This window comes from Trichomycterus rosablanca, chromosome 26 (genome assembly GCF_030014385.1).
Source record: "Trichomycterus rosablanca isolate fTriRos1 chromosome 26, fTriRos1.hap1, whole genome shotgun sequence".
NCBI classification, from domain to species: domain Eukaryota; kingdom Metazoa; phylum Chordata; class Actinopteri; order Siluriformes; family Trichomycteridae; genus Trichomycterus; species Trichomycterus rosablanca.
The window spans coordinates 3,418,085-3,443,037 of NC_086013.1; the positions used below are offsets into that span (position 1 = coordinate 3,418,085).

The 24,953-nt window shown below is 46.1% G+C and overlaps 1 protein-coding gene across 2 annotated transcripts; it reads left to right on the plus strand.

Moving 5' to 3' along the window:
* Positions 1–22,978, plus strand: clip2 (CAP-GLY domain containing linker protein 2). 2 transcript variants are annotated; one of them, XM_062988842.1, is made up of 17 exons: positions 1–121; positions 2,331–2,525; positions 6,951–7,468; positions 9,571–9,695; positions 9,929–10,142; positions 10,703–10,900; positions 11,941–12,044; positions 12,172–12,232; positions 12,372–12,476; positions 16,232–17,089; positions 17,347–17,404; positions 17,879–17,962; positions 19,151–19,307; positions 20,534–20,693; positions 21,103–21,291; positions 21,518–21,580; positions 22,396–22,978. In XM_062988842.1, the coding sequence occupies exons 2-16, from the start codon at positions 2,411–2,413 to the stop codon at positions 21,557–21,559; spliced, it is 2,988 nt and encodes a 995-aa protein (XP_062844912.1). In that variant the 5' UTR covers positions 1–121; positions 2,331–2,410; the 3' UTR covers positions 21,560–21,580; positions 22,396–22,978. The 2 variants fall into 2 exon arrangements, with proteins under 2 accessions (XP_062844912.1, XP_062844913.1); XM_062988843.1 differs by lacking the exon at positions 12,372–12,476.
* The last annotated feature ends 1,975 nt before the right edge of the window (positions 22,979–24,953 follow it).

Genomic DNA, 24,953 nt, shown 5'->3' on the forward strand with positions numbered 1-24,953 from the left:
GTGTGTGTGCAGGGAGTGGCTGCTACTCTCCAACCTCATGCCGGCAGATTGGGATTATTTCATTCAGAAGAAAAGCTGAAGTTTTTGTGCCTGTGCGGTTATTAAATCTGGACTGTATGAGGTGAGTTTGCTTTTGTGTGAGCTTTATAATCCGTGTGTGTTCTGATAGGGCCAAACACGCCGCAATAGCCAAAACAATAGAGCCCAGTGTAGCCTGCAATGCTCACAGCTTCATAAACACCAAAATTAAACCTTTATACACATAAATATCACACATTTTTTACATTTTTAACTTAAAGGACTAGTTTTAAGGTCTTACACGGTATCTAGGTCTGGTTAGCTGGATATAATAAAAGCCTACGACCTGTTTTTGGAATAGAACCTCTTTTCTGTATCTGTTATGGGGGATTTGATTATCGTTTTCAAATCTCACATTTAAGGTGTACGAATGACAATTATTATCATTTTTATCCTAATTATTGTCTTATTATCTGTCAGAATTGTTACAAATGGTTGGACATGCTTATTGACAGACATCTACAGAGCATTGTGTCATTTGATCTAAGATTAAAGGTGAAATAAGTAATATTAATAGTAATACTAATTAAACCAGTGTGTATAACATTGTTATTATTATTATTATCATTATAAATATGTAGAATTATGACATACTGCCCATTGGCACAGACCCCCAGAGTACTTTTGCCATGGTTTGCCATCTATCTGACATTAAAGGTACAATTAGTAACATAAAATGTTGTATTTAACATAGCCACTGGCTTTACTATTATTATTTTTACTATTATTATCATAAAATTCTAGAATTATGACATACTGCCCATTGGCACAGACCCCCAGAGTACTTTTGCCATGGTTTGCCATCTATCTGACATTAAAGGTACAATAAGTAACATAAAATGTTGTTTAACATAGTAACTGGCTTCACAACTACTACTATTATTATTATTATTATCATTATAAATACATAGAATTATACATGCTGCCAATTGGCACAGACCCCCAGAGTACTTTTGCCATGGTTTGCCATCTATCTATCTGACATTAAAGGTACAATAAGTAACATAAAATGTTGTGTTTTAACATAGTCACTGGCTTTACTATTATTATTTTTTCTATTATTATCATCATAAATAGCTAGAATTATACATGCTGCCAATTGGCACAGACCCCCAGAGTACCTTTGCCATGGTTTGCCATGCTATCTTACATTAAAGGTACAATAAGTAACATAAAATGTTGTGTTTAACATTGTCACTGATTTTACTATTAGTTTTATTATTATTATCAATATAAATATGTAGAATTATGACATGCTGCCCATTGGCACAGACCTCCAGATTACTTTTGCCATGGTTCGCCATGTTGTCTGACATTAAAGATACAATAAGTAACATAAAATGTTGTGTTTAGTCACTGGCTTAACTACTACTATTATTAGTATCATCATCATCATCATAAATACCTAGAATTATACATGCTGCCCATTGGCACAGACCTCCAGAGTACATTTGCCATGGTCCACCATGCTGACATTAAAGGTCCAATAATTGTATATGGTCAGATATATTAAGACTATGCATTGCCCCTCCCATGGAGCGTTTTGTTGTTTTAAAGGTATATAAAGATTTTAATTCATCTTATTGTTGATGCTATTAATGTTATTGTTATTCAGTATATAATGTTACAACAGAATACGCTGTTCAGGGGATGAGACCTTTCCAATAATAGCTCATCATTGTGTTACGTTGTTTTATTTGAAAGTAATGGTGCAGTAGGCAACAATGAACCTGCAATATTGAATTGCAGTGCGTATTATGTATTAAACACTCAGGAGATGCTGCCTATTGGCACAGACCTTCCAAACAGCGGGTCAACTCTACCACCTTTAAGTGTATATCTCATATTAAAGGTGTTAGGACATGCTTCCAGTTGGAAAGAACTCCCAAATAATGAGTGTTTTGTCATTAGATCAAACATTAAAGGTACAATAAGTAACACTGCATGTTGTAGCTTTAAGCTGTTTCCTATTAGTATTGTTTACATGCTCAGAAACGTTGGGGCATGCTGCCAGTTGGATGAAAGCTATCAAGTAGAAGATCATAAACGTGTTATTAACATTATTATTACACATTTTTATAACACACAGGGCAAAATATTACCTGTACTGGATGCCAAGCCTTCCCAGGGCATCTTAGACGTACCCATTTACACATTCACTCACACTTAGGGTATGTTTTTGAGGGGTAAAAGAAAACTACCACACTACCACACTACTAATGCAATCATTTGACCTATTTTTGTATCCATAGTCCTACAGGTAAAATGGAAAGAGTGACGCACCATCTGACCCTCTAGTGCCTTCCGAATATATCCCTCTGCGTCGGACACCATGAACATGCTAAAGTCAGGAGCCCTGAAGATCCCCGGCAGGGGTCCGAAGCACTCCAGCTCAGCCGGACGCAACGCCACGGTGCAGGCGTCCTCCCCTGCATCCCAGAAAGACAGTAAGTCCGTTTGTCTGTTCCATCGACATGCCTGAGTTCACGATTCATGAAAACCTAGTGAGCTGCCTTGCTGCCTACTGCCTACCTGGGCAGCTGCCTCAGTCATTGAATGCCTCTCTTAAATGACTCTCTTGACCCTTACGTCACCTCAGTTTTCTCTAACTAAGCTAACACGGTTAGCCTCAGGCCATTCAAACCGACGGGCTGAGGCGGCACGACCCGCTACCATGCCAGCTAACGTCTCCCTCCGGATACCGAAAATGGTTAAACCGTTCCATGACGAGCCTGAATTTACAAATAAATGACATGTGTCATTGGCTTTTGTCTTTTTCTTGTGGGAGAAGTTGTGCCGCACTGAATTCTGGGATTGCCATCAGTGCTGAGGAGCCGTCAGACTCAGAATTAAGGCGCCTCAGTAGGAGCATTTTAAGGGATCTAGGAATTTAGACACGCCCTCTTTTATGTAGAGAGATCACGAGGTTTTCAGACAGACCCCCGGTGTACTGAGGCTCAAACCCCAGACTGGGTACGTGCGACTTCGACGCCAGTCTAACTTGTGCTTGCGGCTTGTCCCTCCTCAGTCCGTCGTCTGTGGGTTTCGGAGATGCTTCAACCCAGGTGTCTGGCCATAAAGATTTGGCCCCTATCAAAGGCCCTCAGGTCTTTTGTTATGAATTTGGCTTTGCCAGGCATGTTTCTTGTGCGGTGGTCCTAATGTTTTGGCTGACCGGTGTCTTTTACTCATGCACACCAAACCAAGACTGAAGCTTATAGCAGACCGTTAGCATGTTAATGGTTTACCAGATTCTCTGTGACCCAGTTAAATCAACAGCCCAGAAACGGCCCCCGTGTACCGGGATTCTGAACTGTGCGTGTCACCCAGAGGGACGGCACGGTCCAGCTCAGCTGTGGAATGCTTTGAGCGGGAAAAAGCAGAAACACAGGAAGTGAAGTCTGGCTGAGTGAAAAGCTGCACTGTTAATGTCTCTGACTGCACAATGTCTGTAAAGAGCCGTTGTTTAGGGACAGCACCAGTACAGACTGTTAGTAATCAATACATTTATACACTTACAGCTCTAGCAAACCCATTTTTTAACCCATTTTTATTCGACTGATTATTTTTTCTTTTTTTGAGCCAGCAATTTTGTTAAGAAGACCAAAAATAAAATCAAACTATGTAGTATTAAAGAATTCTTTAAATTTAAGGCCTAGTTCATTATAACTGAGACTTAAATCTGTAAAAAATAGAGATCAGGACTCTTAAGGGATATGAATCGCCTCTATTTCAACCCCTCCAGTGTAGCTTCGGGTCATTAATCTTGAACAAGATCTATATAAGGTCCAGGTACTTTTCCTTATCACTTTCACTATAATCGTCCTGATCAGACTGCTGTGCCCTGCTGCTAATACATTTCAGTAATACAGGTCTGTTTATACATACAGCGATACATATTCATTGACCTAACATACAGATAAATCATGTGGGTATACAAATACTGACCGTAGCCTGTTTGCTGCTCTGTGGTGGGGCTCGAACCAGCAACCTTCTGATTACTAGTCCAGTACCATAACCGCTGAGCTACCCTGTACCCTGTTTATTAATCGAAAGGGACCCACTACTAACCAGATGGTATTTGGGTGGTGGACCATTTTCAGTTCTGCAATGACACAGTAATATGATAACGACATGGTAGCAGGTGCAGCAGCGTTGTTAGGATTCTCAAATACTGTTTCTACTTACTGGCCTCTTTATTAGAAACAGCACTGGTTGTTGGTGTACAAGCAATACACTGGAGCCAGTTTCTTTTTAATCTTAATCTTGTTTTTTATCTTTGGACACTTTTTGATCACCAGATGCTGCCGACTTTATATTTTTGGCTGGAGCGCTACTTCAAAGAACCCAACAACACAGCTGCACCTGATGCACTCACAGCAGAACAACACACACTAGCGTGTTATTATCCAAAGCCACTTACCGTTATCATTGAATACAATTTGAGCTGTTAAGGGGTTGAGAGCCTTGCGCAGGGGCCCAACAGTGGTAACTAGGTGGAGGTGGGGCCTGAACCAGCAACCTTCTGATTACTAGTCAAGTACCTTAACCACTGAGCTACCACTGTCCTCATTATCTGATGAATGGGGGTATTAGGTGTGGTCATTTTCGATTGGTAAACAGCGGATGACAATGTATACAGAGCAACAGATGGGATACAGTCAGTAATTGTATACCCAACAAAGTGTACCTAATAAAGTGCTCAATGGTCGACCACTAACAAACATGAACATTAATAGATGTGTGTGTACCTTAACCACTGAGCTACCCTGTACCCTGTTTATCAATGGAAAGGGACGCCCTACTAACCAGGTGGTATTTAACGACATGGTAGCAGGTGCAGCAGTGTTGTTGGGATTCTCAAATACTGTTCATAATTACTGGCCTCTTTATTAGGAACACACACCCTGTTGGTGTACAAGTAGGACACTTGAGAGCCTTGCCCAGGGGCCCAACAGTGGTAACTAGGTGGTGGTGGGGCCTGAACCAGCAACCTTCTGATTACTAGTCAAGTACCTTAACCACTGAGATATTACTGCACAGTAATTGTATACCCAATAAAGTGTACCTAATAAAGTGCTCAGCGGTCGACCACTGACAAACATGAACATTAATAGCTGTGTGTGTGTGTGTGTGTGTTGGGGGTGTAAGGCTAAGTCGAGGTCATCGCGCCTGGCTTTTCCTCAATGGTGGGATTCAAGAGGTTAAAGCAGGACAATAGTCCCCACAGCGTGTCCTTCCCCATCCACCGTTACCATGGCGACCTGGCCGCTCGGGTCGGCGACGCGTCAAGCTTTCAGCTCTTTCTCCAAAATCTGGCCCGGGACCCGGGCAGCGCCACTTTCACTCTCCACCCGCTTCAGTGTCTCGCGGCCAGTAACATCGTAACATCTGTATCCAGATATCAAACATTCTGCCAGTCAGACATATGGAAGCCATCGCGGCGCAGCTAATTGTCCCTCCCGTCTTAACTCCGCGCCGCACGCACACGCGTCCACAGGCCCAGCGGGACCGCAGGGTATTGGGTTGCGTTCCTAACACATCACTGTTGCATTAGAGACTCAGCTGCACGTGTGAGAGACGCACTGCAGATGCACCGTGGTAGATAATCGGTGTCTATAAAGCGTATAAACACAATTCTGTCTTTTTCTTTTGTGCTTTTTTATTTTTTATTTTAAATCGGGGATTTAAGATTCTCCACACCGGATCGTTCCTTCCTGACACTAACCTACTTATTTTTGTCTGGGCGCATCACAATGACTAGGCTGTTCGACTATCCACCCTCCCTAGACATAGCAAATCAGGTCTGTGTAGATGCCTGACCGGCCGATAGCACCGCTGAGATTCGAACCTTCCAGCTGCAGTGGGCTAGCGCTGCACCCCTCGAGCGCCCCATTTTCTGATTATCACTGAATACTGTTAATCTGTCTGTCTACCTGTCTATCTGTCTCCCTGTCTATCTATCTATCTGTATGTCTATCTATCTATCTATCTATCTATCTATCTATCTATCTATCTATCTATCTATCTATCATCTATCTATCTGTTTGTCTGTCTGTCTGTCTATCTGTCTGTCTTTCTGCCTACCTGTCTGTTTCTGTCTGTGTCTGTCTGTCTGTCTGTTAATCTGTCTGTCTGTCTGTTAATCTGTCTGTCTTTCTGTCTGTCTGTTTATCTGTCTCTCCATCTGTTAATCTATCTATCTATCTATCTATCTATCTATCTATCTATCTATCTATCTATCTATCTATCATATTGGTCTGTCTGTCTGTCTGTCTGTCTCTATCTATCTATCTATCTATCTATCTATCTATCTATCTATCTATCTATCTATCTATCTATCTATCATCTATCTATCTGTTTGTCTGTCTGTCTATCTGTCTGTCTATCTGCCTATCTGTCTGTTTCTGTCTGTCTTTCTATCTATCTATCTATCTATCTATCTATCTATCTATCTATCTATCTATCTATCTATCTATCTGTTAATTGGTGTGTCTGTGTCTATCTGTCTGTCTGTCTGTCTGTCTGTCTACTTGTTTGTTAATCTGTCTATCTGTCTGTTAATTTGTCTGTCTATGTCTGTCTGTTTGTCTATATGTATGTCTTTTAATCTGTCTGTCTGTTAATCTGTCTGTCTGTCTATCTATCTGTGTCTGTCTGTCAGTCTGTCTATATGTCTATCTATCTTTTTATTTATCTATCTATCTCTATCTTATTATATATCTGTCTGTCTATCTATCTGTCTGTCTGTTAATTTGTCTGTCTGTCTCATTGTCTGTCTGTCTGTCTATCTGTATGTTAATCTGTCTGCCTGTCTATATCTGTCTGTCTTTGTTGATTGATTGACAGATTGAATCTGAATCTCTTTCCAGATGTTCTACACAAGCAGCCCCAGACGACCCCGAGCAGCAACGCCTCGGACAAGTCCAGCTCAAAAGCCTCAGAAGTGGGCGACGAAGCGCCCAGCGACTTCTCCCTGGCCGAGTGCGTGTGGGTGAACGGCGTGAAGCCGGGCCGCGTGGCCTATCTGGGCGAGACCCAGTTCGCCCCGGGACAGTGGGCCGGCGTCGTCCTGGACGAGCCCGTGGGGAAGAACGACGGCTCGGTGGGTGGCGTGCGCTACTTCGAGTGCCTCCCGCTGCAGGGTATATTCACCCGGCCCTCCAAACTCACGCGCCAGCCCGCGGCCGACGGGGGCGACCCGGGGGACCCCCTGGCAGGGCCGAACTGCCAGACGGGCGCGGGCGGGCAGCGTGTGGTCATGCCTTTGAGAGAGGGGATACTAAACAGCGCCACGAAGACAGGCAACGAGTCCGGATCCAACATGTCCGACAGCGGCTCGGTGAAGAAGGGCGGGGAGAAGGATCTGAGAGTCGGGGACCGTGTTCTGGTAAGTCTGGGTGTGTTGTTTTTTTGTTGGCGCCACCCAGAAGATTAATATTGGGTTGAACCATGACTGGCATGTTCCAGCCAGTAGAGTTTTTGGATACGTTCTGTCAGGTTAGTTGTTGGGGTGCGATGGTAGGCAGCAAGTTTAAGGCCTTGCCTAAGATGTTAAATGAGACGCTGCCTCGGCATCGATCCGATTAATCTCCGTGTAGCTGGAAAGGCCGCGTGTCAGCTTCCCGACGACAGGTAATTAACAGCCAGCCCGCTTTCCCTCGATTGGCTTAGGGTCAGAAAGCCGTCCGTCCAGCCCAGCCCAGCGCTGGCTAAAAGCCTTCTGAGCGGTCAATAGCGCTAATCAAATGGGATTACCTCAAGAAGCCCCCACGACGGCCAGCCTTCGATCAGCGGCGCTCAGATGTCAACTTTAGAGCATCATTGACGTGTCGCCAGACTCGGGTTGACCGGGCGGAGTTCGGGCCACACGGTACGGTCCGCTCCTGGAGATGCCGGACTTCACGGGTCATCTAGTTCAGTCGAAGCGATGAACGTGCATCATTTCATTTACTCATGTTAGTCACGTTTACTATCGCTGTATCCTGGTCAGGGTCCCCAGAATCCCTGGGTGCACTGTCTGTATGTAGACGCCCGACCACCCGATGGCGCCAATAAGGATCCGAACCCTGGACCACCTGAGCAACCATCTCAAAAACATAATGAACATTTATTAAAACCAGTTCACCAAAGCAGGGCAGGGGAGTTGTAGCCTAGTGGTTAAGGTAGTGCACTAGTAATCAAAAGGTAAAGTGAGCCAGGTTGTCACTGTCGGGCCCTTGAGCAAGGCCCTTGAACCTCAATTGCTTAGACAGTATACTGTCTCAGTACTGTAAGTCGCTTTGGATAAAAGCGTCAGCTAAACGTCGTCTGGGTTGGACTCCGACATGTAGGTGTGGGGGGCGGCACGGTGGCTCGGTGGGTAGCACTGTCGCCTCACAGCAAGAAGGTCCTGGGTTCGATCCCCATGTGGAGCCGCCCGGGTCCTTTCTGTGTGGAGTTGGCATGTTCTCCCCGTGTCCGCGTAGTTTCTGAGCAGACTGAATAACAGCGCAGCGGCTCCTCAGTGTCATCCTACTCAGCAACATCTCACCCCAGCAGCTCGCTGGTCTCGGTGCTGCCACCGTTTTTGCCCTGATTTTCGCTCGCTCACTCCGTACTAGGCAGATTTTGGATCGCTATCCAGGCCACATTCCGGGCTTAAAGTGATTCGTTTGATTTGGCTGGAAGCGGGACGTTGTGTTAGCACATCTCAGACTGGATTGGCCCACTTTCGCAAGCACGTAGGGCAGATGTCCTTGTAGGTCAGGACACGAGCTTGCCAAATCGTACGGGCGCTTATGCCAGCGTGAATGTCTTCATGTCAGTTGTCCTTAAATGACTAAATGGGCAGCACAGTTGGCGCAGCGGTATAACATGCTATCATACCACTGAGGTCCAGGTGTTTTCCTGCTACCATCTCTCATGATCTGCATTACTGAATTGGCACAATTTTTACCCCGGATGCCCTTCCTGACACGACCCTCCCTATTTACCCGGGCTTGGGACCGGCACTACAGTGCACTGGTTTATGCATCCTAGCGGCTCGGTACCTACAGGACAATTCGGCGTCTCCAATTAGCCTGGCTGCATGTTTTTGGACTGTGCAAACATGTGAGAACATGCAAAGTCCGCACAGAAAGGACCCGGACCGCCCCACCTGGGGATCGAACCCAGGACCTTCTTTCTGTGGGGCGACAGTGCTACCCACGTTTTCCTCCTACCATGGCGATAAGCAATCTACAGGACTGGTCTGGGCGCCTGTGCAAGCTGGGGTCACGTAGAAACCCGACGCTTGCAGGTGATAAGAAGCGGCGCAGATTGGCTTAGCAAAGATACTAGATGACGATTCAACTGCTAGCCAAACCACAACGGGTTCATTTCCAGCTTCAATTTTCCCATCTTAGCCCGACCACGCCCACTGTCGTCTGGAAACCAGCCGAACCGTGTTAGTTCTAGTCATCAATCCCTCATCATCTCCGAGCCCTCGTGTTGTTTCTGTTCCCTCTTCAGGTGGGCGGAACTAAAACCGGCGTGGTGCGCTACGTGGGCGAGACGGACTTCGCCAAGGGCGAGTGGTGTGGCGTGGAGCTGGACGAGCCTCTCGGGAAGAACGACGGAGCCGTGGCCGGGACCAGGTCTGATTTCTTTCCCCACATGATATGCATACGTGTGGGAAACAATAAAATGATACATTGCCTGTTGCCATAGTAACACAGTGGTAAAAAATTGGCCAAGTATTTGTTAGTAAAACAGCAAAGATGCGCTCTAGGGGTCTGTCCGCAGACTTAGTGAGCTGCTCAGTACAGGTCGCCGCTCGTTTACTTCTTTACGTACTCGTTGCTTCCCTTCATCGTTCGTCTCTCCTCAGGTACTTCCAGTGCCCGCACAAGTTCGGCCTGTTCGCCCCGATCCACAAGGTGATCCGCATCGGCTTCCCGTCCACCAGTCCGGCCAAGGCTAAGAAGAGCAAGCGCGTGGCCATGGGCGTGTCCTCGCTGGCTCACAGTCCCAGCAGCTCGTCCATCAGCTCCGTCAGCTCGGTGGCCTCCAGCGTGGGCGGCAGACCCAGCCGTACCGGCCTGGTGAGAGGGAGGGCGTCTCCTTTATTTGTATCGTTAAAAAAGTACACGCCCCCATTTCTGATCGCCTCTGTTATTGTGTATTAGTTTATTTATTTGGAATTTGGATTGCGGGAGGAAACCGGAACTCCCGGAGGAAACCCACGTAGACGCAGGGAGAACATGCAAACTCCACACAGAAAGGACCTGGGCCAGTACACCTGGGAATCGAACCCAGGACCTTCTCACTGTCAGGCGGCAGTGCCACCGTGCCGCGCCCTGTTATTGTCCACGTGTTAAACAAAAACAGGAGTGAAACCAGTTAAGGTGGACGTTATTTTTACAAGGGTGATATGGGTGTTTGATAACTTTGTTCCATTAAATAAATAATCCAAACTATTCAGTGTGACATATACAATAACAGAGGGATCAGAAAGGGGGGGGGGGGGGGGGGGGGCAAATACTTTTTCTACACAGCTCGGTGACCTTCTCTTGGTTTTAATTTCCAGAGTCTTACGCTCTGTTGGTTACGGGTTTGGTTTCTTATCTGACGGTGGCGGCTCCGTGTCCTTATCTGTCCCCAGCTCACGGAGACGTCGTCGCGGTACGCTCGCAAGATCTCGGGCACCACGGCGCTCCAGGAGGCCCTGAAGGAGAAGCAGCAGCACATCGAGCAGCTCCTGGCCGAGCGAGACCTGGAACGCGCCGAGGTGGCCAAAGCCACCAGTCATATCTGCGAGGTGGAGAAGGAACTGAGCGCGCTCAAGGCTCAGCACCTACAGGTCAGTCTGTCAGGACTAAAATATAGACACGTGTTCTGAGTTCTAGTCCTCTAGTCCCATTTATTTTCCAATTTAGTCGTTTCCAATTCCCGACAGCGAATTCAGGACGGCTTGCACGACCCTGGTCTGATCTAGGAGACCCGGGTCACCACACGCCCCCTCGACACGTGTCCGATCTGCTACCACTACTTATCACTCGCTAGTGTTGGGTTCACAGGACTGTAAGTTGCTTTGGATAAAAGCGTCAGCTAAAATGTCATCTGGGTCTGACCCCTTGATGTTATTTGTATATCTTTGCCGGGATCCGACATGTAGGTGTGGGGGGCGGCACGGTGGCTCGGTGGGTAGCACTGTCGCCTCACAGCAAGAAGGTCCTGGGTTCGATCCCCATGTGGAGCGGTCCGGGTCCTTTCTGTGTGGAGGGGTCCGACATGTAGGTGTGGTGGGCGGCACAGTGGCTCGATGGGTAGCACGGGTACTTATCACCCGCCAGTGTTGGGTTCCCACCCAGAGTCGTATCACGTACGGAGAGCCACACTAAGCTCTATGTGACATTTATTATAAAATCTGGCCAATGTGCAAAGATGTGCACCAAAAACTTGGTGTAAAGTGCACAAAACTTAGACCTTTAAGCATTGAAGGAAAAGTAATATGGCAGAACGGCAGGTGCACCCTATGGTGTGAACACATTGCTAATGGTATTTCAGCATCACACGATGATAATGCGCCTGTGCATGATGCTAAAATAGCCCAAAAGGGATTTGATGGACACAAGAATGGAGTCAGACTCCTACCCCGCCCTTTTGAAATCCCCGATTTGAAACTCATCATGGCTTTACAGGAAGCTCTGGAGGCCAGTACACGCCCAACTGGACGATTTTCCTTTGGGCCCAGGTCTGGTGCGCTGGCTTGACTTTTTTGTTGGCTGTTTCCGATTTTTTGTCCACCTTCTGTGTGACAAATACCAGCCTAAATCAAGTCGACACTATTGAACATGACAATAATGCAAGATTTTGTTTTGTTTACATTTTATGCAACAGTATGTGACGGAAACAGAGAGCAGCCTGCAGCAGGTACAAAGCTTATTGGCCAACGCGCAAAGAGATAAAGTGGAACTGGCCAATCAGCTTGAAGAGGAGAAAAGGTAGAACTTCTTTTCATTCAGTGAAGGGCTGTTTTCTATACCGTGTTATAACTGTACTGTAGGGATTTGTGTCCCAGTGAACGAGAAGCTTGTGTGACTTCTAGTGGATTGTTTGCGTTACTAACAGGAAAGTGGAGGACCTGCAGTTCAGAGTGGAGGAGGAATCCATCACCAAAGGAGATCTCGAGGTATTTTACAGCACAATTAACAACTAGTGTACATACAGTGTAAGTCACATGACTAGAAGTGCTTGAACTGATGTTAGCTGTGTATCGGTGTATCAGTGTATCTTTCCTGTCTCCTTTCACTGTTTTCATCTCCACGTAGACTCAGACCAAACTGGAGCATGCCCGTATTCGGCAGCTCGAGCGGAATCTGCGTTTGGAAAAGTCCAAAGCAGACAAGCTTCAAAAAGAGTTAGAGGAGAAGATGGTAAACGTGCAGCGAGATCAGATGTCCTGTCTGCCTGTAGCCAAACGCCCCCCCCCTCCCTTACACACTTCCCCCCCTTCCTCTTTTTCGTTTTGTCCTGCCTCATTGAGTCTGTGTCGCAGGAAGCGTCGTCCCGTAACTCACCAGCGCCGCTTGAGCTTTGCACTCATAAAGGTCTCCATCGTTTCCTTTTGTCTGGAGTTCTGCTCTGTCAGGATACCCGCATGAGCCAAAACATTATGACCACCCGCCTAATCAGAGCACAGCACCACGGTGTCCTGTGGTTTTTGGTAATTCATTCAGGAGAAAACTGGATCTTTCGACAGTGGACAGGGATTAGCATGGGCAGTTTGACTGGCTGTCAAAAAAACAGAGTTTGATTTACAGTAAGGGCTCAGACTCGGCTTTTCCGAGAGTCTAAAACGCTTATCGTTAAAAATAAAGCTTAACGAGGTTTAAAGTATTAAAAGAAGGAGACAGGAGAAGTAAACTTCTCTTCATTATTATTGCTCATAAGTTCTCTCCACTAATGAAATTCCTCACTCGTGGTTTTAATACAATAAGTCACGTTAGGCTTTGTTCTTCTGCCTGAGTATCTTTTACTGCGTCATATCAAACAGTTTGTCTCATTGGAGGCGCTTTGAAAAGGTCAGCGACAAACTGGGTCCCAACGTGAATTGGGACCCTAAGACAAGTATCTGTAGCTCTTTTGTTGGTGCGTATCAGACTTTGGAATCGATGAGACTTGGCCGCCCAACAACCCGTCGCTGATTCGTGGTTTGTCCCGCCTCTGACCACAGTCAGAAACTTCATTCCAATACAGCGGTACCTTGAAACTTAACATCATTCGGTTCTGGGACTGGTGTTGAGTTTAAAAGGCGTTGAGTTTCAAGGTACCGGGATCAGACTGGATCTGATGGTTATTCCACACAAATGCAGATTTGTCTCATATTCGCGCTTTGATGAAGCCGAGTGCAGAACAAAGCGGCTGTTCATTGTTAATTTGGAAATAAATAACTAAACTAAAAAAAAAAAAAACTGAACACGTTGAGTTTAAGGGAAACGTTGAGTTTCAAAGATTGGAAGTTTAGGGTACGTTGAGTTACAAGGTTCCGCTGTAATTACAATCTTATAAGACTCAATCAGGTCTTTACACACAACATGTATTAAATCTCGGACCATAAAATGAGCCAGTATTACGAAACGAACTGAGTTTTGCTATTACATTTAAGGGTGTGGTCATAATGTTTTAACTCATTAATGTGTTTTAACATACCTATATAGGCACTGCATTGTTTCATCCATCCAAATTTAAGCATGAATTGTTACCGTAGTAACAGTAGTACTAAAATTGAGACTTTATGTACTTAGGTGACCAGTGTTGCTTGCACTAGACTGCTGCTGGCTGAGAGGGCCCACAGTTCAGTAATGGGTCACAGAGAAAAATAATAATAATTAAATAAACGAGTGCCCCCTTGTGAAGGCTTCATGTTACATCTTGTAAACCACAGTGGGACCAGATTGCCACATTTTTATTAATTAAGTTTAACATGGATCGCCGTAAAAATCATGGACAAAATGTGGGTCGCTTGACCACACCCCAATTGACCAGGCAGTCCTACACCGTCCAGTGGCGGATTTATACAGAAAGGTCTGACACAACCCGAGTATCACGCTAGATTGCTTCAACCAGACAGTAGGGGTAGCTGTTGTAGCACCAGTGATTCCATAGTGTACCCTCCCTCCCTCAGACACAGCCAGCTGTGTCTGTTAAGCTCCAGACCAGAATGGTTATGATTTTAGGAGCATGATAATGACCACAGAATCACTCAGGGCAGAGCTGGCATTTCATACATGGTGTAAGGAGCACAAAGGCTGGACCCCTGAGCATCAGCTTTTTCCACATTTCCTATATCTCGACAGATTACTATGTAGTTTTGTAAGACACGAGGCTGCTTGACACGCACTCTCTCTGACGTGTGCTCTGTCCACCAATCCCGTCTTACTCTTCCATACTTCCCATACAGTGGATCTGCACGTAAAGTTGGCTTCGCGTACAAAGAGCCACGCCCCGATTTCTTTCTGTACAGCCACCCTGGGCAACCAGGTTCCTTACACAGCATTGATAACTCCACCCCCTTATTCGGGTCTTTCCAACCCAGCTAGAGGGCGCTCAGCTGACCGGTAGCAGAGCCGAGATTCGAACCCTGTAGCTCAGAATCTAGAGCCGAGACATGTTTATAGCACAGATGGTACCCTTGGTGGATCCACTTTTCCGTAACGCTGATTCATGACGGCTGATGAGGGTTCGGTGAACGCCGATTTCAATTCAAGCTTTGCTATTTATTAACAGGGCAGAAGGAGGCATCAGCCAACACCCATGAGGTTGGGTAAGAGCATCGAGGTGAAATAATACTCACGTATTCTGCTAATCCTGTGCTCGTCTTCAACCTTTCTAAACATCTTCCTGAATCAGAAGCGAAACCTGAGACGAACGGCGCGATTGCTCTGATTTCTCTCTTCTTTGTGTGGGTCGGATATCCGATAGCACGTATCTATGGTGATTTCCTGGACAATAAATAAACCTTTCACATCTACACCAATGACTTTTCTCTGTGAGAACTAACACTTGGGGTCTGTCTGAAAACCTAGTGAGCTGCCTAAGTAGAGACGATTCTCAGTAGGCAGCATTTTAATGCATGTAAGAATTTACTTTAGACACGCCTTCCTCTCGGGAGTGTAGGATGACATAAAATGCGTCTATGTAGGCAGATCACTAGGTTTTCACACAGACCCACAGTCTTTTCCTTCAAACCCTGGGGTTCTTTCATGGTTCTTTCATGGTTCTTCTAACAGCTCGGTAGATCTCTCTCTGTGTGTTGTGCATCATCTCACGTTTGCTTGGCTGCCTTCAAAAAATGCACAGAATGGCTTGCTTGGGTTGGTTTGTCTCCTCTTTACGACGGAATTTCTTTGCCTGTTAGCTTGAGGATTGTGTTTTGAGCTTTATAAGAGATGCTTCTCAATAGGACAGCGGGCGAGTGTGCATGTGCTAAGCCATGAGTTCTTCTGTTTTGGTGCCCAACTCTGCAGAACATTTCACATTGTGAAAGTCAATTGGAAGCACATCAAGAGACAGGCTGTAGGGATTCCTTCTGACCTCTGCCGGCTGCACGGAGCCTCTCCGTGCGCGATACGGATCTCCACATGACTTGATCTAGTACCTTCAAATATATTAGGGGCGCTCAGGTGGCGGAGCTGTAAAGCACGCCATCCTTCGAGCTTCCTACACGGACAACGACTGGCTAGTCTGAGAGAGGCCGGCTGCACAGAGACGGGGATAATGGGGATTGGTGCGTGACTCTCCATGCGCTATACGGATCTTCACATGACTTGATCACCACATGACGTGCCCATGAGGCGTAACGTTAAAGCTCACTAGCCTTTGAGCTTGTGAGGTTAAGTCTCACTACCTACATGGACAACGATTGGTTGGTCTGAGGGAGGTGGGCCATAGAGATACCTTACAAGACTCTCCGTGCGCGATACGGATCTCCATGTGAACCCGACCCGTGCAAGTGAAAAGAAGCGTTCGGCTACTGCACACTCCTGAGTGTGGCTTGATAAGGCTTATTAAATTTTGGCCCCCACTTCCAAAAAAAACCCCACAATGTAGAAATGTTCTGCTATAGGTTGGGTTTTTGCCCTCGTTAGCACGAGAAACAAGGTATAAAAATCTATTTTCTGTCCGCCAGCAATCTACGGTCGAGGAGAAAAGCCGTGTGATGCTGCTGGAGGAGGAATTAACCCTGCGTAAGGCCGAGGTGGAGGAGCTGCAGGCCAGGCTGCATAGGGCGTCCCCAGAGGCGGAGGGCGAGGACGCCACCCCCAGCTCGGAGGCCCTCGCTCTGCGAGAGCGCCTGGAATCTGCCCGGCGCGAGGAGAGCACCCAGCTGCGCGAGCGCTACGAGACCATGCTGAGCGCCGGGCGTCAGGAAACGGAGCGACTCCGCGCCACCACCGAGCGCCAGGCCGCGGAGCTCACCAAGCTACGTCAGAGGCTCCAGCAGGCCACGCGCGAGAACATGGAGATGATGGACGGCTGGAAGACCAAGCTGGACGGTCTGGTCGGGGACCACCAGCGCGCCCTGGAGGAGCTCAAATCCTCGCTGCTGGGCGACCCCAAAGCCCCCGGGTCCGACGGAGCGGACGGAGAAGGGCCCGTGCCCGAAACGAGGGCCGCCGTGGAGAGCCTGAGGATGGAGCAGCAGCTGGAGACGGAGAACCTCAAGGCCAAGCACGAGATCGAGATCGCCGTGCTGGCCAAGGAGCGCGAAGAGCTTCGAGCCAAGGTCCAGGAGCTTCAGGACAAGCTGGAGGAGAGCGGACAGGAGTTCCTGGATCCGCCCGAGAAGCTCCAGGAGGCCGAGCTGAGGGCGGCCGAGCTGAGGGGGCGGCTGGAGCTGGCCGAGAAGAAGATGGCAGACTACGAGGCGCTGCAGAGCGCCGAGGCGCAGAGCAAGGCCGAAATCCGAGACCTGCAGGAGAGGCTGAGGGTCAGCGAGAACCGACTTCAGGCCGTGGACGCCGATCGTATCGGCCAGGATGACAAAGTAAGTCGGTCGCATGATTCGTACCAGTGTTTTCAGACTCAGGATTATATAAAAAGTATATTAATAACTATGGAGAGAACACACGTCCTTAGACGTTAACTGTATGGGCCAACAGCAATGGCCTTCGGATGAAAATGTAGGGAGTTCCACCCACGTGCCAACCATACTTCGATAGGCACGGCCTTCTTATATGGTTCTCGAAATGTAAAGCTGATACTCAACAAATCTAACCCCGAGCACCATGTTTTCTTTCTCAGGTGATAGAAAACAACGACACCTCCGAAGAGAAGATCACGTTAAAGCAGAACATGGAAGGTTTGTCTTTTTGTTTTTAAACAAAAATGGGACTTTCCGTTGTCTATCGTCGACCCTGTTTTTTTTTAAATAACATCATCAGAAGGCGCCCAGGTGGCGCAGTGGGACATTCCGCTTGCACACCAGCACATCTAGCGGGCATAATTGGCAGTGCCTGCAGCAGATACTAATTGGCCACCGTATCTGCAGGGTGGGGGCCGGACTATGTGTGGGTGGGTGGGTCTTCAAACACTGTGTAGGACCCTGATTGGCGGAAGAGACGCCTGTGCAGAACGCATGGGCGAGAAGAGGAGGGCTGTACACGTGTCGGAAGAGGCGTGTACAGCGACGTGCTCTCCTCGGATGCAATCGGGTATCTCTCAGCAGAGGAAGACAAATTGAGTCACTAAGTCGGGAGGAAAATGGGGAGAAAATGCATTAAAAAAAAATAATAATAACATCATCAGATTGTTTCATGCTCGTGTGTCTTCACAGAAACGTTGGAGAAGCTGGCGAAGCGAGAAAAAGAAGTGTCCACTCTTACCACACAAGTGGACGACCTCAAAACGCAGATCGCAGGTAATTTCTGCCCTTCTCTCTCGCCGCTGGAGACTCGTGTTTGGTCGTGTCCGAGGAGGGTATTTTTGCCTGCCTCACACTCCCTCCGACCCCTTCTTATACGCCTGTACTTTCAGAGAGCCACGCCCTGATCTCCGGGCTCCTCCACTTTCTATACAGGTGCCTCGGGCTACTAACAAGGGTCCTTGCACAGCGTCGAAGACCCCACCCACTTTCATTCCGGTCTTTTCCCACCCGGCAGACTTTAATGGCCAATTTTGTCTGCTGCGGGCACTGCCAGTTATGCCCGCTAGGGGGCGCCCAGCCGACCGGTAGCAGAGCTGATGTTCGAACTCATCAGGGGTTTTGTGACCCACATTTTGTCTGTGATTTTCACCGCGACCCAGGCAACACAAACGACGCATCAGAACTAAACCCAAAACTCCATAAAAAATAAAAAAAAAAGGTGCCAATCTGGTCCCACTGTGGTTTACAAGATGTAACGTAAAGCCTCCACAAGGGGGCATTTTTGTACAAGTTCATTTTATGTTCATGTGCCTCATGTTAAAATGTGTTATTTTACTTTGGCTTGTGACCCTTTGAAAAACCCTGGACTATATTGTCAAAAGTATGTGGACACCTTACCATCAGGTTGTCATTCTTTCTGATGGATTTTGCAGTGTGACCCTGATGTCCGGCTCACAGTAGATGTTCCAGAAACTGGTCAGTTTTGTTTATGTCAGGACAGGATAGCTTTGCAGGCCACTGCAGTTCCTCAACGCCAAACTGCTCAAACCATTGTCTATTATGACCTTACTCTAATACACCTGTTCTTATATAACGCTTTTCTGGATGAGTGGAGACTGTTATAGCCACAAAGTGGCAGCAACTTTATAGCACTTTATTGTTTTGAACTGTGGTGTCCAACAAGCTCACAGTCAGGTGTTCACATACCTTTTGGACCCGTTTTATTTGTCTGACCGTTGCAATCAGGTGAGCACTGTGCCAAGAATAATGACTCGCTTGTCCTAATCTCGGCCTTTCACAAAAAAATTGGGGTAGGCAGCCCAACCAGCACAGACAGGGGGCAGTAAACAATAAGCCTGCGGTGCTACCAGCCTGTTCAAGCCCTCAAAAGAATGACCTCAATGCCTCAAAGACATAAACGTATCCTCCATCACGATGTCCTTCTCTCTGTTATACTTCTAGCATTAGAGGGTAAAATCCACACGGGAGAGAAGAAGACTGACGCCCTCCTCGGGGAGAAGGCCCGTCTGGAGTCCGAGCTGGAGGCCATCACCAAGAAATCCCACGATGCATCGGGCCAGCTGGTCGTCATTAGCCAGGAGCTTTTGAAGAAAGAGAGGTATGGGGATTTAAGACCTGTCCACTGAAGGACACGAGCCATATGGAGACTGGACACACACACACTCACACACTATATGAACAGAAGTATTGGGACACCGCTTCAGATTATTTTAATTCATGTGTTTCAGCGACAATACTTCTTAATAGGTGTAAGAAATCAATTATATATAACAGCAACAGTTTAGGGAAGGCCCTTTCCTGTTTCAGCCCTGTGCCAGCATGACTGTGCCTCTCTATAAAGACAAAAGCTCTCTATGAAGAAAAGCTCAGTTTAAAGAAACTCCAGTGTCCTGCACAGAGCCCTGACCTCAACCCCACTAAGTCGAAGCCCAGCCGTACAAATGCTCTTGTGTACTAGTGAATGGATACACATTCCCACAGATATACTGTACTTCAGAGTCTTGTGCAAAGCCTTTTCAGAAGAAAATATTGGTCCTTATTTTATTATCATTAGTTGTTTTTTTAATGTCCGAATACTTTTGGCCATATAGTGTATCCCTCATTCATTCATTATTGTTGTTTCCATCCTGCAGCGCACACATAAACGCTTCTCCTTTCACTCTTTAATCCACTTAAGGACCATTTGGGTTAATGAGGACGTTCCGTTTGATTTTAGCGTCTCGTTAAGGATATTTACTCGCTCTGATCGATGCCCCGTCCTGATTCAGAATTAATGTCCATTAAGATGCAAGGAACGACCCAATAAAGTGATACTCAACAGCTGATCAGATATTCAACGTACCGCAGTACTAAACAGTGGTACCAGTAATTTTTTACCATCACTTGATCTTGATCAGGGTCGTGGTGGTTGTTGTTTCCCTGGAATAACTGGGCACAGGCAGAAATTCACCTCAGACAGGTCGCCCATCCTTCACAGGTCTTCGTCCACCCCCCACATCAGACATAGCCAATCATGTCTGACTGCTCTGGAGTCTCAGTGGTGCTACCGGCCTGGCCGGACACCTGACAGACACAGCTTGCTTAGCCTGAGAAAATAAAAGGTCGTATAGGGTTGCTCCTCACTGCCTCTGAGACTCCTGCTCGAGAAGTAGAGGAGCACATGTTTCAGCCTGACGGCTGAATACATGACCGAGGAAGCGAGTGCTAGTCTGTGACTCTCTTCAGCCAGTGGAACTTTAATAGGGAGTTGTAAATGACCATATTGGTAGTATGTTACTGGCTAAACATGACGTTGTTCCTGATCCTGTATTTTGTGTGTGTTAGGAGTCTGAACGAGCTGCGCGTCCTGCTGCTCGACTCGCCGCGCCACTCCGCGGGCGTGGAGCGCGACCTGAGTCGCGACGGGCACAAGGCCGAGTGGAAGGTGAAGGAGCAGAAGCTGCAGGACGACATCAAGAGCCTGAGAGAGAAACTTCTGCTGCTGGTGAGACCCATGAGAGGCGTTTTCCATCTTTATTGCAGCTTCAACAGCCTACACGATTTCAGAATGTGTCTGTGGGGATTTGTGGCCATGCGTTTAAAAATTATTGGTCACAAGCAACTTGGAGTGTGACAAACACTTGAACGTAATAATTAGGTGGGCTGTCCGCATATTTTTTACCTCATAATTTGAAAAATATGGGTTTTTTTGGACTCAGGGCTGTAGGTACACCCTGGACTCATCGATAGTGGCTAATCCATAGTCGGGCAACACACACTTCCACAGGCAGTTCCGAGAAACCAATCCTGTTTTGGGAAGGTGGGAGCACATTAAAGTACCTGGAGAAAACCCACTGTCGTTTCATGACATCACCCGGTAACTTTATGTCTCTTCTGCCCTCCTCTGACCTCAGGGACGGGAGAGGTCGTCACCCGAGCACCGACGATTTTCCATGATGGAGGCCACAGGGACGGACGCCGAGGTGGCACGGCTGCGCCAGCGGCTCCTCAGCACGGAGGAAGCCCTGAGGAACGCGCTGGAGCATAACCAGCAAGTAGACCAGCTGGTACAGGCCATGAGAACCCGCCCGGATAAAAGCCAGGTAAAAGCCGAGCAGACGCCACCAGGCCTCTAGAATCTCCAGCTCTAGATCATCGAGTCTGTATGAAAGCCTTGTGAGCTTGGATGCCCCCCCTTCCTTTGGCTATCTTAAGAATTTAGACATGCCCTCTTCTCAGGAGCGTAGGATGACATTATATGTTTCTATGTAGAGAGATCACTGGGTAAAAATGTTCCTACATTAACTGCGTTCGTTTCACTCTTCACAGGCGTACAGCAGCGCAAATTCTGCCAATGGGATCCATCAATGAGACGCCACCTTCACCACAGAGGTTCATACTAATATCAGATACATTTTTTTGCTCTACATAGTTCATTATTTGACTGCTATATGGTTCATTTTAGTGATTTAAAGGTGCATGAGGTAGAATTTAGACTCTAGAGTAATATACGAATGTAAGCCATTCAGGAAGAACGTCTGTCATGTTTTCATTTGTGATGAAGGATAAAGTGCATTTGGGTGCATGTGTATAACATGACAGACAGGACTAATGTAAACAATCCAGCCCGGTATTTGTACAGATGCTGTTTTCTCAGTTTTTATAATACAGTGGATGGAGACTGGATGTTGCTTAAAAACTGTCTGATGTTTGATTCCAAATTGAAAAGGGTGTCCCAATACTTTTGTCCATAGTGTAAGAAAATGTTTCTGTTTAGCACCTAATAAACACCTGATAAGGTAATAAACCTGGGCAGTTGTAGCCTAGTGGTTAAGATATTGGACCAGTAATCAAAAGGTTGCTGGTTTAAGCCCCACTACTGCCAGGTTGCCCCTGTTGAGCCCCTAACCCTCAATTGCTTAGACAATATACTGAGGACTGAAACTACTCAAAATAAATAGAATACATGACTGTTTGTACGTACTATGAACTTTTTTTGTGGGGGGGGGGGGGGGGGGGGGGAATACCCCCCCCAAAAAACATCCATAGTGTGAATCAAAACAATTTAATTCGAAAGAATCATGAATCAGATTCATCGTCATTTTTGACCAAACGTTTGCAAGGTAGTTGATTCACTAAATGATTCACTGTTGTACTCTTTATCTATTAATGGTATCTGAGTAGACATGTCCTCTACTCTATTTTAGGAACAGCACTGATGATGGGGACGCTGAGGCAAAGCTGAATGAGGAGCCAACTAATGCCTCACTGGACGTCTTCTCATTTTTTGTTCACGTTTAGCGACACCATGACTTGATAGTAAATGGAACGACATGTAAACAATGTGTGAGATGCTATTTAACCATGAAGAGGTACGTTTGGGTTGCGGTTTTAGTTTCGGACCACTGATCCAACCTGAAAACTACCTCCAGTATGGACGAGCATTCACCAGAAGGAAAGCAAGCATCGGTCCTCCATAATGCTCCAGACTGACCAGGATACTATGAGGACAACTCTGGCCTGGATTTATGCGTGTTTAATTTATTTGCCTTTCATGCTGTTGAAGCTAGACTCGATAGTGCTCTGATTTTTCGCCTTGAAAGGCTTCTCTCTGTTAGACTGTGTAGTCGATTAAAAAATGGGACTCTGAATTCTTGTGCTCTTATTCTTCATGTACTGTACACATGCCACAGTGTTCTAGTGACGTCTAGCTGCAGCCTCACACATCAAACTTAGCTTGGGCAAGAAGCTTCAGGCTGGTCAATGGAATAAAGAAAAAATACAATTAAATGTATTCATTTGTTTTCATACTAATTGTTTATAGCAGGTGCCCATACTTCCATGGCTTGAGATCTACTATCTATTATACAGATTGTAGGGTTTTAAATGTCTGCTTGTAACATGAGATCTGAATATTCTCCTTTAGCTTCTTCCACCTATGAATGAAACAGCGTCTCTGCAGCGTTCTTGCCTGAATCGAACTGTTTTTGGTTTCTTTGTGCTTGGTTGCGCAAAAATGAAAAAATAGGGCAAACTGGCTACTGGTGAATGAAAACTTTCTAGATTCACCGTGCTTTAGGCGGGCTGAGGTGTAGCTGTGGTAACAAACCGCAAATTAAAGAAAGAGTGGCCACATTTCATGTCGATCACGTTGACCTGTTTGAATGAGGCGCGATCTACCAGCATGCAGTGTGATCGACCGGTCGATTGCGATCGAAGTATTGGGCACCTCTGGTTTATAGGTTACATTTAATATCTTTGACGAGAAGCTTTGCTTTCATTATAGAGAAAAATGATATACAAGTTTTTAAAAAAGCTACGATAAGTACCATTTTTATACATATGTTCCTTTTTAGTGACCGCTAGATCAGGGTCAGGTGAGTCCGGAGCTTCGAAATGCACCCTGGACAGGACGTCGCCAATCTAAGGCAGTCAGTTTCTGTGGAGCCATGTAGACACAGAGAACATACCAAACTACTTACACTAGGAGTACCAATGTGACTTAAACACTACAGAATTATTAGCCCATAATATATGTATTACAAATACTGTTACTAAGCTAGAAAATATCTGCAAAGCTAGCTAATTCCAAGCTAACATTATTAAGTCACTACACAAAAAAGCACAGAATGTCTGAACCGCTAACTGCTTAGCCAGACAAAGCCCATGTTGTTTAGCTCATTAATCAATAACTATGCTAAGTACTGATTAATGTAAGTTACTTAGTTAGAATTGGAAACGTTACTTACTACATGTTTCATGTACTGCTCATACTTAATGTTTTCGAGCTACTGATACTAAAGCTGGCTTTTGATTAATTTAAGTTAGCTAGATAGCATCAGCTTATTTAAGTTAGCTAGCTACTGCATAGTGCACACAACACATTTTTTGACTGACTAATAATAGCTGAGTTGATTGCTAGTGGTTAATGAGGTTTACTAGAAAGTTTAAGCATTGGAAATGTTACACACAACTTTTACAAATCTCAGAAATGCTGCACTGCTCTGATTATGCTTTAAATGCGCAAAGCTAAGTGTAACTGGGTAAAAAGAGCTACGTTAACTGGGAATTGTTAAAGCTTAAACTGAGTGTGATTTGTTTGTGTGAGTTATTTCATTATATTTAGATTTAGAGCTACTGTTGGGCTTGTTTACTATTCCGAAAGGGTTTGATTTAATTTAAATTTAAAGATAATGTGCATTATTTTTTTATTTCTGGTCTAGCCGGCTTCTTCTGACTAGCATGAGGCTTCACAATATTGTCCCGTGAGGATGCAGCTAGAAACGACTACAGTGTTCTACCATTTATCTGTATGCCACCCTCCAAGACTGCATTGTAACGTTAAGAATGCCAGCGCAGCGTATTAAGTGTACGGATTTCTCACTGTTTTACCGAAAGGACTTGATGGAAAACAATATACGCAGATTTGAGTTTGGAACTCCGGTAGTTACGTGTCATTGCTGTATATGTGTGTGTCACATACTGTATGCTGCAAACATTGAATGCCTAATCGACTTAAATTTGGGCTTTGAACTTTTGTTATCTCAGTAAACATGAAAAATAAAGTTTTAATGAATGTTTCTGATTAAGTACATCATAAATTCTTCTGTCAAATTATCGGCTTGATTCAAATGGCAGATTTTCTTTATACACGTACAGTTTTATGCAAAGCTTTGGACACCCCAATCTATCCTTTGTTGGGTTTTGTGCATGTCCCCTCTTTTTTAGCACAAGCCTCCTCCAACACACATGAACACGTTTTGTT